Genomic DNA, 13,391 nt, shown 5'->3' on the forward strand with positions numbered 1-13,391 from the left:
GTAATAAACAAACATCAAGACAATCTTGAGAAACAATGCTTAAGGCCTTCAATGAGTGTCACTGTATGGAGGGTTTTCAGAATATTTGGCATCGATCAAAGAAAAAATCTTAACTTCTCAATGTCTGACTAATTTTTTCCAGAGCATCACAAAATGTACATCCGATCTTCAAGCATAGTAAAACATTGATAGTGTATTAAAAGAGAAATTGTTTAAAATTTAACGATAAAAAACAAAATATGTAGACGTTGATATGAGAGGAAAAGGTTTCCAGCAGCAAGCAAGCCAGTCACATGTCTGAATACTATTTTTATCATTTTTTACGAAATTTGGATGATCTGAAATAAGCACTCAAATTAACAACACCAAGTCTAGAAGAGCAAAATATAAATATAAACAAGAATGTGTCCAAAGTACACGGATGCCCCACTCGCTCTATCCTTTTCCATGTTCCATGGACCGTGAAATTGGGGTCAAAAGTCTCATTTGGCTTCAAAATTAAAAAAATTATATCATAAGCAACAAGTTTACTAAGTTTCAAGTTGATTGGACTTCAGCTTCATCAAAAACTAACTTGACCAAAAACTTTAACCTGAAACTCCCACTTTCATTTTCTATGTTCAGTGGACCGTGAAATTGGGGTCAAAAGTCTCATTTGGCTTCAAAATTAGAAAGATCATATCATAAGCAACAAGTCTACTAAGTTTCAAGTTGATTGGACTTCAGCTTCATCAAAAACTAACTTGACCAAAAAATTTAACCTGAACGGACGCACAGACGGACGAACAGACGCACAGACGGACGAACGGAGCCACAGACCAGAAAACGTAATGCCCCTCTACTATCGTAGGTTGGACATAAAACCTGAACGGACGCACAGACGGACGAACGGAGCCACAGACCAGAAAACATAATGCCCCTCTACTATCGTAGGTGGGGCATAAAACGTGCAAGTTGAAGCGACAAACAAAACAACATGAACAATAAGTGCCTAGAATTTTTTTTCCTGCATAGGAAGATCACAGTAGGCGGAGAGCATATTATGCGATGTTGTTAGTAAAATTAGACAAGAGAAGGGAATATTTTATTAACTGATTATATCATGACTTACACTTTGCTATGTGGTCATGCTTTAACACTTGAACTGATTTTTAGGACAAATAACTGTTTGCCAACATAACGCAATACATTCTGCTAAGTTGCGTCATCTAGTTTTTTCTAGTGATGTCATCATTTTACGGGGTCATATTAACAACAAACTGTAAATGCTCCACTGTTTGAATCGAATGCCTCAGATGATTATTTTAAATAAAAAACGCACGTCTGAAGTTTTGATTTTTAGCCAAGTATTGTTGTGCATATATGTATTTTAATGACAAACAAAAAACAATTGATGTATCGTCCACTTTTCTGATTCAGTACCTGATTGTGTGTATGATGAAGAATAATTGCTAATATGACATCAATTGCCCACCTGTTATTATTGATGGCTTTTTAAAGATACTAGACATCAGTCATCTGCATTTTGATCAGGTTGTTGTCTCTTTGACACATTCCTTATTTCCATTCTTAATTTTAAACGAATAATATATAGAAATAGACGAAATAAAAAAATCCAATGCAACATTATTCTATGATGAATTATCACGAAACCCAGTCGAAAACCATCTCTCATAAACTTATGGTATGTTAAATGTAATTCGAGAGAAAAATAGATATCTTGTAACCGAAATCTATACCAATATCATTCGTATATTGATATTGTTCTACTTACTAGTTTTGAGGCACACTCTAACACTAGTTCAGTATCAATGGAATTCATATAGTAATAACATACAGGTGTAGTGTCGTATGATCCGTTGTACGTTTAATTGTCATTTATAAAGTTTCACCGTTCGGAGCTATAACCTGGCTTTTAAAAATCTGGCCATTTTTTAAACATATCCAATTTTATAAATAGTAAAATGAGGAATTATTATTTGATAGATTTGAATTCTAGATTATATATTTTCTAAATTTTACATTATGTCAAGTGGTATAAGTTACAATGTTTGATTTGTTCTTTTAATTTCTAATACTGTTATTATTTGATCGATGATTAAAACCAATATCTGTGCAACTTCTTTCAATGTCGACAACAAAAAATATCTTATTTTTATTTGGTGATTTGTCTTTTGATAGTTTCTTATTCTGATATCATATTTCCCTTAAGATTGATTCATTTCTTCGTAAACTGGTGCACTGAATTCATCAATGACACTGGTTTGGTTTGGTGTTGCTGTCAAACTCGTTTCATTTGTATTGTCAAGGCCTTCATATGTTGTTTGTTGAATATTTTCACGGTGAGTATCTTCGTAATCACGAGTGTTCGACTCTCGAAACATTCCCTTTGATCTATAAAGTAAATTTACATAAACATGAAACAGGTCCGTTGTTCATATTCTGCAACAGTGTTAAAAAAAAAATTGTAAATGTGTTTGATATACATCTCCAGAAAAATATCCAATTCAGATGCCGGGTGCATCTGTTGTGGTCCTGTAGCTTATACTCTTTCAAACAAGTTCCCCAGATTATCTGGATTGAGCTATATGTCTAAGGTCGTGTTCACACCAAACGCAATGTCATGTACAGTACACATGTTTACAAATAGTTTAATCTAACGTACACTAGTTTCACATTAAATTTTTTCACATCTATACACTTTGTTCAATTATCTGTGCATAAGATTTGTTCACACTTGTAAACTAAATGTCATTTAAATGTTCATTAAGTAGAACTGACTGAAAATATGTTGAACAACTTTGAACAACTTTTCTAGCAGTTAGAGAACGACAACTTGACTTTTAACCTGTTAAAAGGAGGATGGATTTCTCCTTGATAAATATTCTGATCCCTAATTTGATAAAAATTATTCTGGTCAAACAGATGATAAATTATTTTTTCTAGTTTCCACATACGTTATAGTGTTAAATATTGAAAAACAATTATTGGATTGCTAGCATCGAAAACAAAGCCATTTTGATGATCTGCAGTAGTTAAAAAACACGTAAGATGGCTCGATTACGCATTATAAAAGGTACGGTACAGCAGCGTGCTTACAGACGAAGAAAAAGGATTGAGATGTTAAGAATCACAACATTTCTATCTTATCTATTGTTTTAAATGGTAATGCATTAATGAGTGAATCGTTGTTTAAGTGAAGACCAGTGGCAAATATTCCTGTGTACGTGCAGTCGATTCGAGACGATCTTTTCAAATGAATTATGTGTTCCGCAATGATGCTGCTTTGAGACTTGATAAGGGGTTACTAAAGCTACGTGAAGGTTTTTTTTATAACAAATAAATATATTAAGTTTAAACGAATATTTCTGTAAAGAACTTTATCAATAATTGTTATCAATATCATTTTTTTCAAAAATATTTTCTTCCTTAAATACACATGGTAGAATTAATTTTATAAATGCCTAGTTTTGTGTACACAAGGCCTTCATTGACTATCGACTGCATGTAGACAAAACATTATTTAAATACATGTACACATTGAGTTTTATCAATGGGAACGTAAATGTGTTTAGTTACTTTTGAATTAAACTAGCACAACACCGAGTATAGGTTAATGTGAACATGACCTTATACCATGAACATACATGCTACAGGAGATACATGTAAACATGCATACACCATAGCAAATGAGCATAACAGTATCTCTTATTACATACATACATACATACATGTATGCAGAATGGCGTATTGGCAATCACACTACATCGTCGTATTCTATATGCATCAAATATTTTACATAACTTGCAATATACAACTCTCCATTATAACATATACTAGTACATGTAGTCTTTAAAGTCAGCACCAAATGCATGTTTAGACTTCTACAGAGGATTTTACTAAAATTAGAGATTAATGTGAACCAATTTTTTTTCCTTTTTAATTAATTCATCGCAACACAACCTCTTCATTAAGATAACAATACACAAAATTAAGCTTTGTTGTCAACAAATGTTTAACTCACCTCACTTTACATACAATCAATACAGCTAACACAGATACCAGGAAACATGCACCTAATATTCCACCAACCACTGAACTTGTTGATAAACAAATCAAATGTGACTTTGTCTCATGATCAGTAAATAATTCTGAAATTGATCTTTATTTTTCTTAATCAAGTATGAACCAATTCTTATACTAAGTACTTATCGTTACGATTTTTTTTTTGGAAAATGTATCTGTCTTTTATTGAAAAAAAAACAACATATTAACTGAGTGACCGTTGTTATGAACAAAACTTAATATTTTTTGGTTATAAACCCTTATACATATTACTACTTTCCTGCCCTCAAGTATAGATTCATCAAATATACCCGACTGTATGCACCAGATGTTTTTTTTTCATATACATTATATTCAAATTAAATATATATATGTATATACATACATGACTGTGTACATAATGTATATACAACTCGTCTAAACATCAACCCAACAATGTTAGATCTGTAAATTTGCTTTCGCAAATTTTTGGTTCTTCCCTCGCCGGGATTCGAACCCATGCTACTGTGATATCGTGACACCAAATCGCCTGCACTGCAGCCGTCCCGATAGACCACACGACCACCTGGGCTCTCAAAAAAGAGCTTTCGGTGGGCATGTGTTACCTTTCCTTGTCAGTTTTAATCTAGCGGCGTACTACAGTACATGATATATAAGGCATGAATATGTTATTGTTACAGATCAGCTAAATTATCTATAGTAAAGGATCCTACAAATTAATGTAAGATACAGTCACAGAAAATAATTATATTCATAAGTACGTCTGAGTCAGTGACAACCCTACAACAGATGTATCAATCGGATCGCCATCAATGATGGTGATACATGGCTGTGTACATAATGTATATACAACTCGTCTAAACATCAACCCAACAATGTTAGATCTGTAAATTTGCTTTCGCAAATTTTTGGTTCTTCCCTCGCCGGGATTCGAACCCATGCTACTGTGATATCGTGACACCAAATCGCCTGCACTGCAGCCGTCCCGCTAGACCACACGACCACCTGGGCTCTCAAAAAAGAGCTTTCGGTGGGCATGTGTTACCTTTCCACGTCAGTTTTAATCTAGCGGCGTACTACAGTACATGATATATAAGGCATGAAGATGTTATTGTTACAGATCAGATAAATTATCTATAGTAAAGGATCCTACAAATTCATGTAATTTAAATGTGCAGGCGATTTGGTGTCACGATATCACAGTAGCATGGGTTCGAATCCCGGCGAGGGAAGAACCAAAAATTTGCGAAAGCAAATTTACAGATCTAACATTGTTGGGTTAATGCTTAGACGAGTTGTATATACATTATGTACACAGCCATGTATCACCATCATTGATGGCGATCCGATGGATACATCTGTTGTAGGGTTGTCACTGACTCAGACGTACTTATGAATATAATTATTTTCTGTGACTGTATCTTACATTAATTTGTAGGATCCTTTACTATAGATAATTTAGCTGATCTGTAACAATACCATCTTCATGCCTTATATATCATGTACTGTAGTACGCCGCTAGATTAAAACTGACGTGGAAAGGTAACACATGCCCACCGAAAGCTCTTTTTTGAGAGCCCAGGTGGTCGTGTGGTCTAGCGGGACGGCTGCAGTGCAGGCGATTTGGTGTCACAATAGCATGGGTTCGAATCTCGGCGAGGGAAGAACCAAAAATATCTTCCCTATATATATATTCAACAACTGCAACAAGTGTGTTACGATATACTATATACCAAGTCTTTTTTGTTTATTTCAATGCCGTATTTCAAACCAAAACATAACAAAGTAAATGATCAATTATAAGAATAATTTTATATGAACATGATCAAATATTATTTGAAGTTTTGTTTGATATTGTCCGAAAGTTTTTGGTAGTTATTAGTTGTACCTGTGATGTCGTGAGATAAAAATCCTAGTTTCAACATCAATTTCTTTTTCTTTGTTATAATCTTCATACATAATTTTTATCAAAATTAACAATTACTTTCAAGTTGTAAAATCAATTGAAATCATATCCTCATTTGTTGGAGGTAATAGGATTATCAGTATCTCCTGCTTGTAATTCTCTAAAAGATGGGCTAAGTGAGGTTTCACTTTTCATATAATGGTTTGGGTTACTACATTTTATGATAAAGGATTTCATCTTACCTTCCACCAAGAAAAACAGATACCCATTATTTCAAGGAGGAACACATTTAGCGGTATGTACGACATGAAATATATAGATTCCACCACTAAAACAAGTGTGTTACGATATTTCTTCACTCGAGAGAGTGATATCTTGATATTTAAAGCGCGAGCCTTGCCGAGCTTTTTAAATCTACAAAATTAAACTGTTGAGAGTGTAGGAATATCACGAATAATACTGGTTGAATCTTGTTCTCTTATGATTTTCTTTTTTTCTTTTAAAAGATTAAATTGACAAAAATGTGATATGTATAGGTGACGCCATGAAGCATGGTCGTATGTTTCCATTACGTCACATTGAAAAGTTAGAAGGAACAAAAAAAAAAGTCACAACTATATCATTTGCTGCTAACAGATTTTTTCTAAACGAAGAGAAATATAGATTCAACAACTGCAACAAGTGTGTTACGATATTTTTCCACTCGAGACAGTTAAATGTTAACATTAAAAGCGCGAGGCTTGTCGGGCTTTTTAAATAATTAAAATTATATAATTATATAAGTGGAGAAATACCGTAATACACGAGTTATAGTGGTGGAATCTGTTTCTCTTATGATTTGTATCCTTCCTTTTCAAAGATTTCGAGAAAGTTGTGTACTTTTTATGTGACGTCATTAGGCATGGCCGCCTATGTTCATGGCGTCACAATAGGAAAATCAGAAGAAACCAAGAAATTTCAAAGTCACAAATAAATTTCGACCAATTTTTTGCCGAGAACAGATTTTCCACTAGTGAGGAGAAATATTTTTCTCACATCGATCAAGAAACGTGAAAATAACAAAATTATTTCACCAAACTTAGTTTTCGGGTCCAGCATATTATGATCGTTTTTTTTCAAATGAAGAAGTTTTTATATTTTTATATAGGGGTTATGTTCCAACTAAATAAGTTCACAAAACAAGTTTGTCAGGCTTAGGATTGCACGAATTTAATTGACAATTATTTAAAGAGAGAATATCAAATTTAAATAATAAAAAAGTGAAAGAAATTGATGACGTGAATTGTACCATATACAACATCGATAAAAACAAACAGCCTTATTACACATAAAACTAAATATTGAGCAACACTTTATGTTTAAACACCCGACATGAACTCAGGAATTATGGAGAGTTAGCAGTCCATGGTGCACTGTATTATATCATTCGTGTTCGTGTAACATGCTTAACTCATTGTTGAGTACCCAATGACTAGTATTAAACAGTGGACTGTTAATTGTCTTTTGTGTCTATTGTGTAACCTAAATACATCAGATGATGTAAGACCCGTTGGTACATGTCATCAAAGCGTAACTGGTAACTAGCAAAATAGTCATATGACGTTGCTGCTTTAAAACATATTCCCCTGTCTCCGACTTTGTAGTGATTGCAGATAGACATACTTTGAGTATTTCGAGTTTGTCGCCTACAAAAACTATTACACTAACATATATTAGTAATTTGCTCAAGGGGTAAAATTAGGAAATGTGCCTACATTGTGCACAAACAGACAAGTGTATTATCAACCTCAAATATATATATACACAAAACTAAATGAATCAAGATTTATTATAAATCGACATTCCGATAACTTGATTGTGAACTAAATAATAGCAAAATAATCTGGATATATTTTATGAAGGCGATCCTATCAGTGTGTGGTCTTAATATTTGTTTCCCGATAAGTACGTGATTAAAATTATATTGAGCGATTGACCGAGCCGTCGATAGAATTCACGACGTCCAAAATCTTTGCATGCAAGCAATTATGACTCGTTTTAAACAATATTGACAGATTTAATATACGTAATAAACTGAATTATATGAAGAAAACGGGAATAAAACTATACAAGTGTTATGGTGTAAATGAACAACGAAGACAAACTACAATAATATAGTAGCAATAAACAAAAAAACCATGTTAATTGGACATGCTTTGATACTATATATGCCCTTGAATTTTTACTAGATAACATTTTTGTTCGCTTTGGGGATTCCGTATATCGTCAGATTATCGGAATTCCAATGGGGACTAACTGTGCACCACTTATTGCGGACCTCTTTTTGTATTGTTATGAGTTACAATTTATGACAAAAATAAGCAAAGACCCATCAAAACAACATCTGATAAACAAATTTAATAATACTTTTAGATATTTGGATGATATTTTGGCTCTCAATAATGACGACTTCAGTATGTATATTAATGAAATTTATCCTGCTGAACTTACTTTAAATAAAGCTAATACTAACAATGACCACTGCCCTTTCCTCGATCTTGATATCTATATCACTAACGGAAAGCTGAATACTAAAATTTATGATAAAAGGGATGATTTTTCATTTCCTATCGTTAATTATCCGTTTTTAGATGGTGACGTTCCCTTGTCACCATCTTACGGTGTTTATATATCTCAACTTGTACGATTCGCTCGTGTATGTAACAATGTTTTAGATTTTAACGAGAGAAATTTATGTATTACTGAAAAATTATTAAACCAGGGTTTTCGATATCACAAACTAGTCAAAATATTTACTAAATTTTATCATCGGTATAAAGACATTATTCGTAAATATAGCTCAACATGCAGACTTCTTATACGTTCAGGTATTTCACATCCAATTTTTTATGGAAATATACTTTATAAAGCACAAAGGTGTCAGTATTCACCTCAGAAACTTAAAAAACCTTTGAATAGACTTATTTAGAAGGGATATAATTACGATACTGTTGTCAAGTCATTAAAGATTGCATATTTTGGCGTTAATATTGAGTCACTGATAAGGTCTTTGCGTCGGAACTAAACACATTTATTCTAAAAACAGTTGTTGGCATGACACGGGTTATGTTCTTCTCATATATGTTATGATGGTATGATACTAAACCCCTAACGGGAAGGATTGTGCCTGATGTACATATGATGAAATCATAATCTTTCAGTAAGTTTAATTGAAGTCTGGAGCTGGCATGTCAGTTAACTGCTAGTAGTCTGTTGTTATTTATGTATTATTGTCATTTTGTTTATTTTTTTTGGTTACATCTTCTGACATCAGACTCGGACTTCTCTTGAACTGAATTTTAATGTGCGTATTGTTATGCGTTTACTTTTCTACATTGGTTAGAGGTATAGGGGGAGGGTTGAGATCTCACAAACATGTTTAACCCCGCCGCATTTTTGCGCCTGTCCCAAGTCAGGAGCCTCTGGCCTTTGTTAGTCTTGTATTATTTTAATTTTAGTTTCTTGTGTACAATTTGGAAATTAGTATGGCGTTCATTATCACTGAACTAGTATATATTTGTTTAAGGGCCAGCTGAAGGACGCCTCCGGGTGCGGGAATTTCTCGCTACATTGAAGACCTGTTGGTGACCTTCTGCTGTTGTTTTTTATTTGGTCGGGTTGTTGTCTCTTTGACACATTCCCCATTTCCATTCTCAATTTTACAAATAAAGCTTTACGATCACTTATACTTAACCGTTGCAAACATAACCCTTATCTAAAAGTTAACATTATCTCTCTAACATGATTGAGTTCCTGATGAACAGAACACAGGCTAAGGAAGATTAACCGCCTATGGAAAATAATTGTTAAAACGTAAATCCATAAAATGAACCGAAGTACATTGATTCCTATTCAAAATGAAACAACGACGCTTATACAATAAGGATGACTAGTATTGATACATTTGAGTTAAGACTAGAAAAAAATTACCTATTGTTTTTTCCACTTCTATTTCTTCTCTAAAAACATTTGTCCAAGCAGGAACTGTTAGGTTATGTGCGAAATATTGACAGGCACTAGAATTAAGTAATAATCTGTTCTGATTCGAACAGTTTGTAAAGCTTTGATTCTGCGAAAAACTCCAATATTGTACCAAACTCGACCTCATTCCATTTTCTGAAATATATGTGACATTTGTAATACAAAGAAATAAATTTGATTAGCGTAGTTCACCTAGAAAATTGATATCTTGCCATGTATAATATACAGTACGGGTTAAATTATATTACAATCTTTGTCAGACTCGGAAATGTCAGTCTTCTCAAATCCGACAAATTTATGGCATATCTATATGTGGATAGTTATCATGGTTATTGTATGGATCTTTGATCTGATCTTACACTACTGGACGAAAAAACAACTGTCCATACCAGTAACAGTCGTTGTATGACTGTCTTAGTCTGTGAAAGACTAGTGATGACTGTCAAATCTGTCATATTTCGTTGCAACAATTAATTTATGTCTGTCCCAACTTTTTGACGGGTTGTGACAGTCAAAAAATGCTACCAACAGTCATTTCAGAACTGTCGCAGTGGTTTACGGTGTTGGCACAGTCAAAATATATTTATTACAGTCTTTCTAATAGTTGTGGCAGTTGCATAATGTCTGTCCCAACCCTTTATAGTTGCGACAGTTAAACTTTGTTTGTGTCAACTTTTCAGACGTTGATGCAGTCAACAAATGTTTGTCACAACGTTTTTAGAGTTGGCACAGACGTTGATGCAGTCAACAAATGTTTGTTACAACTTTTTAAAGGTTGGCACAGTCATTAAATGTTTATTACAACTTATAAAAGGTTGACACAGTCGTTTAATATTTAAAACAAACACTTCATAGGTGGATACAGTCGGTTAATGTTTTTAATTCAAATATTTTAGCGTAACGGTAGTCGATCACGAAAATAAAATCACGTCTCACCCGGCTCTCAAGATTTGATATAGTTTTGAAATAGTCCATAACTTATACTATTATGGTCTATTGTGTGGTTGTTAACTTGTTTGCTGTTTATTCATTTATTTTGCGATCGTTGTTTGTCTTTTGTCGTTTTCCGTATATTGCCGTAGCATTGTCCGTTCATTTTTGATAGATGTGCGTTTGACTTTAAATAATCATGTAGGTATCCTTACTTTTTATTTTATAATATCTGTTTTATAACATTTTCGGTTCATAACTGGTTTTAAATACCAAAAGCTTTCGTTAAAAATAGAGTTTTAATATTATTGCAGAAGAATGTCAATGAGATTCAGAAGATGATAATTGATTTATTCAAATTTATACTTGAAAAAGTTATGATAAATTCTGCGGAATAGAAAATGTACCATGGGTGTACCTGAAATAAATTTAATTATGACTAAGTTACCAATATTGTACATCATGATAAAACAGTTTTAATTCGAATTACTCCCCGAGGGACATTTCCGATAATTAAAAAAATAATTAATAAAATCTGTCAAGTTTAATTAAAAACGTAAAACAAGTCTTCACCGTAAACGATTTACCCTCTTTAATTTTTTGTCGGCAAAAAAAACAACTCCGGACCTCAGGTCGGCAAACTTTAGGTGTCAGACCACCAATTACTCCCTCCAATTTATAACGTATATAAAAGTAGCCCTACTCTGACACAAAATAGTGCTTTTGATGTCCTCGTTTACTTAAACTAACCAACAAATTTGCAGAAATGGAACTTTTGGTGAAAGAGAAATATATCTTGATCATTTTGAGCCAAAATGTACTTGTCTATGAGTTTGCATTACAAATTGAGGATTAATGCGCTCCATAGTATACTAATTTTAGATTTCCAGAAAACCAGTTTTTTTTTTTTTGGAGTACCTCTGTTTGAAGGTCAGTTATTTTGCAAGAAGGCTTTAAAGGTATGGTAAAAATTGGCATGTATAAAGCTGATACATGTACAATTCAGGATATACCTGGTTTCTATGAAGTTAAACTTAAGGTAAAATATTTAGAAAGCTGTGAAAATTGCAAAATTTGGTTGAACAGATAGGGATTTTTAATTGGTGGTCTGACACCTTTAAGAGAAATGCGGTGAAACCCAAAATTCAGAAAAACAATTGATTTTTTGGTCTAAACTGATCATTTGAAATAAAAGTACCCACATTTTAATATTTTTTGGAGCAAAAAGTCACATATTGCAATTTTAGAACCTTAAACCTGAATGTGTGCTATTTTTAGCTTTTCCCACCCTGACAATATGCTTTCATATAAAAAATGTTATAAATTGTTATAAATGCACAGGAAATTGTTTCTGTGGTGTTAAACATTTAAACATCGGTTGATTACTACCCCAAAAAAATTGTCTTCATGAAGATTTGAGGAAATTATTTGATTTTTACCCCTTATATCATTGCGGCATACCATGTATATAGCAGTTAACATAGCCTGATATAAACACTGCATAAACTCACAAAAATCTCATTTATTATCCCAATTGAAAGTTTTATACCTTAAATTTTATTGACTGATAGTAAATAAAACAGTTAAATGACCATGACTGCACTTTTGATCAGTTAATGGTCCCATTACTGACACCAGGTGTAAAAAAGGGGGGTCAATATTCCTTGACTCTTCAATACCTTGGATTTTTATTAAACTCATTGTAAAAATTGTGGAAAGTCTTTAAAGCAGTAGAACAAACAAGGAAAAATTAACAAAAACTGATCTTGATATTGAAAGTTTATGTTCCTCTAGTCCAAAATGAGATTTTCAAGTATTTTCAATCAAAGGCTTACACTACAGTCAGTTTAAATTGAGCTGTAAAATTTGTTATATGAGTTGCATTATGCTCAGAAAGGTTGTTTTAACTTCAAATTGACTAAGGATTAAGAATAAACAAAACAAAAGATTTCTGATCAATTTTTTTTACTCTTTAGGTGTCAGACCACCAATTACTCCCTCCAATTTAGAACGTATGTAAAAGTAGCCCTACTCTGACACAAAATAGTGCTTTTGATGTCCTCGTTTACTTAAACTTACCAACAAATTTGCAGAAATGAAACTTTTGGTGAAAGAGAAATATATCTTGATCATTTTGAGCCAAAATGTACTTGTCTATGAGTTTGCATTACAAATTGAGGATTAATGCGCTCCATAGTATACTAATTTTAGATTTCCAGAAAACCAGTTTTTTTTGGAGTACCTCTGTTTGAAGGTCAGTTATTTTGTAAGAAGGCTTTAAAGGTATGGTGAAAATTGGCATGTAGAAAGCTGATACATGTACAATTCAGGATATACCTGGTTTCTATGAAGTTAAACTTAAGGTAAAATATTTAGAAAGCTGTGAAAATTGCAAAATTTGGTTGAACAGATCGGGATTTTTAATTGGTGGTCTGACACCTATATTTCTACACAGGTAACTACAGATGTT

At 32.9% G+C, this 13,391-nt stretch overlaps 1 protein-coding gene across 2 annotated transcripts in view; it reads right to left on the reverse strand.

Moving 5' to 3' along the window:
• Nucleotides 1–2,017: 2,017 nt before the first annotated feature.
• Nucleotides 2,018–13,391, reverse strand: part of LOC143054239 (uncharacterized) — a 28,023-nt gene continuing 16,649 nt past the window's right edge. The window contains exons 6-8 of one of the 2 annotated variants that reach the window (XM_076227167.1): nucleotides 9,941–10,126; nucleotides 4,025–4,151; nucleotides 2,018–2,394 (exon numbers count right to left, since the gene is read on the reverse strand). In XM_076227167.1, the coding sequence (XP_076083282.1) occupies nucleotides 2,208–2,394; nucleotides 4,025–4,151; nucleotides 9,941–10,126 (500 nt within the window). In that variant the 3' untranslated portion in view covers nucleotides 2,018–2,207. The remainder of the gene's footprint in view (nucleotides 2,395–4,024; nucleotides 4,152–9,940; nucleotides 10,127–13,391) is intronic. The other variant, XM_076227168.1, reaches the window with a different exon arrangement.

Source organism: Mytilus galloprovincialis, chromosome 12 (assembly GCF_965363235.1).
Source record: "Mytilus galloprovincialis chromosome 12, xbMytGall1.hap1.1, whole genome shotgun sequence".
NCBI lineage: Eukaryota > Metazoa > Mollusca > Bivalvia > Mytilida > Mytilidae > Mytilus > Mytilus galloprovincialis.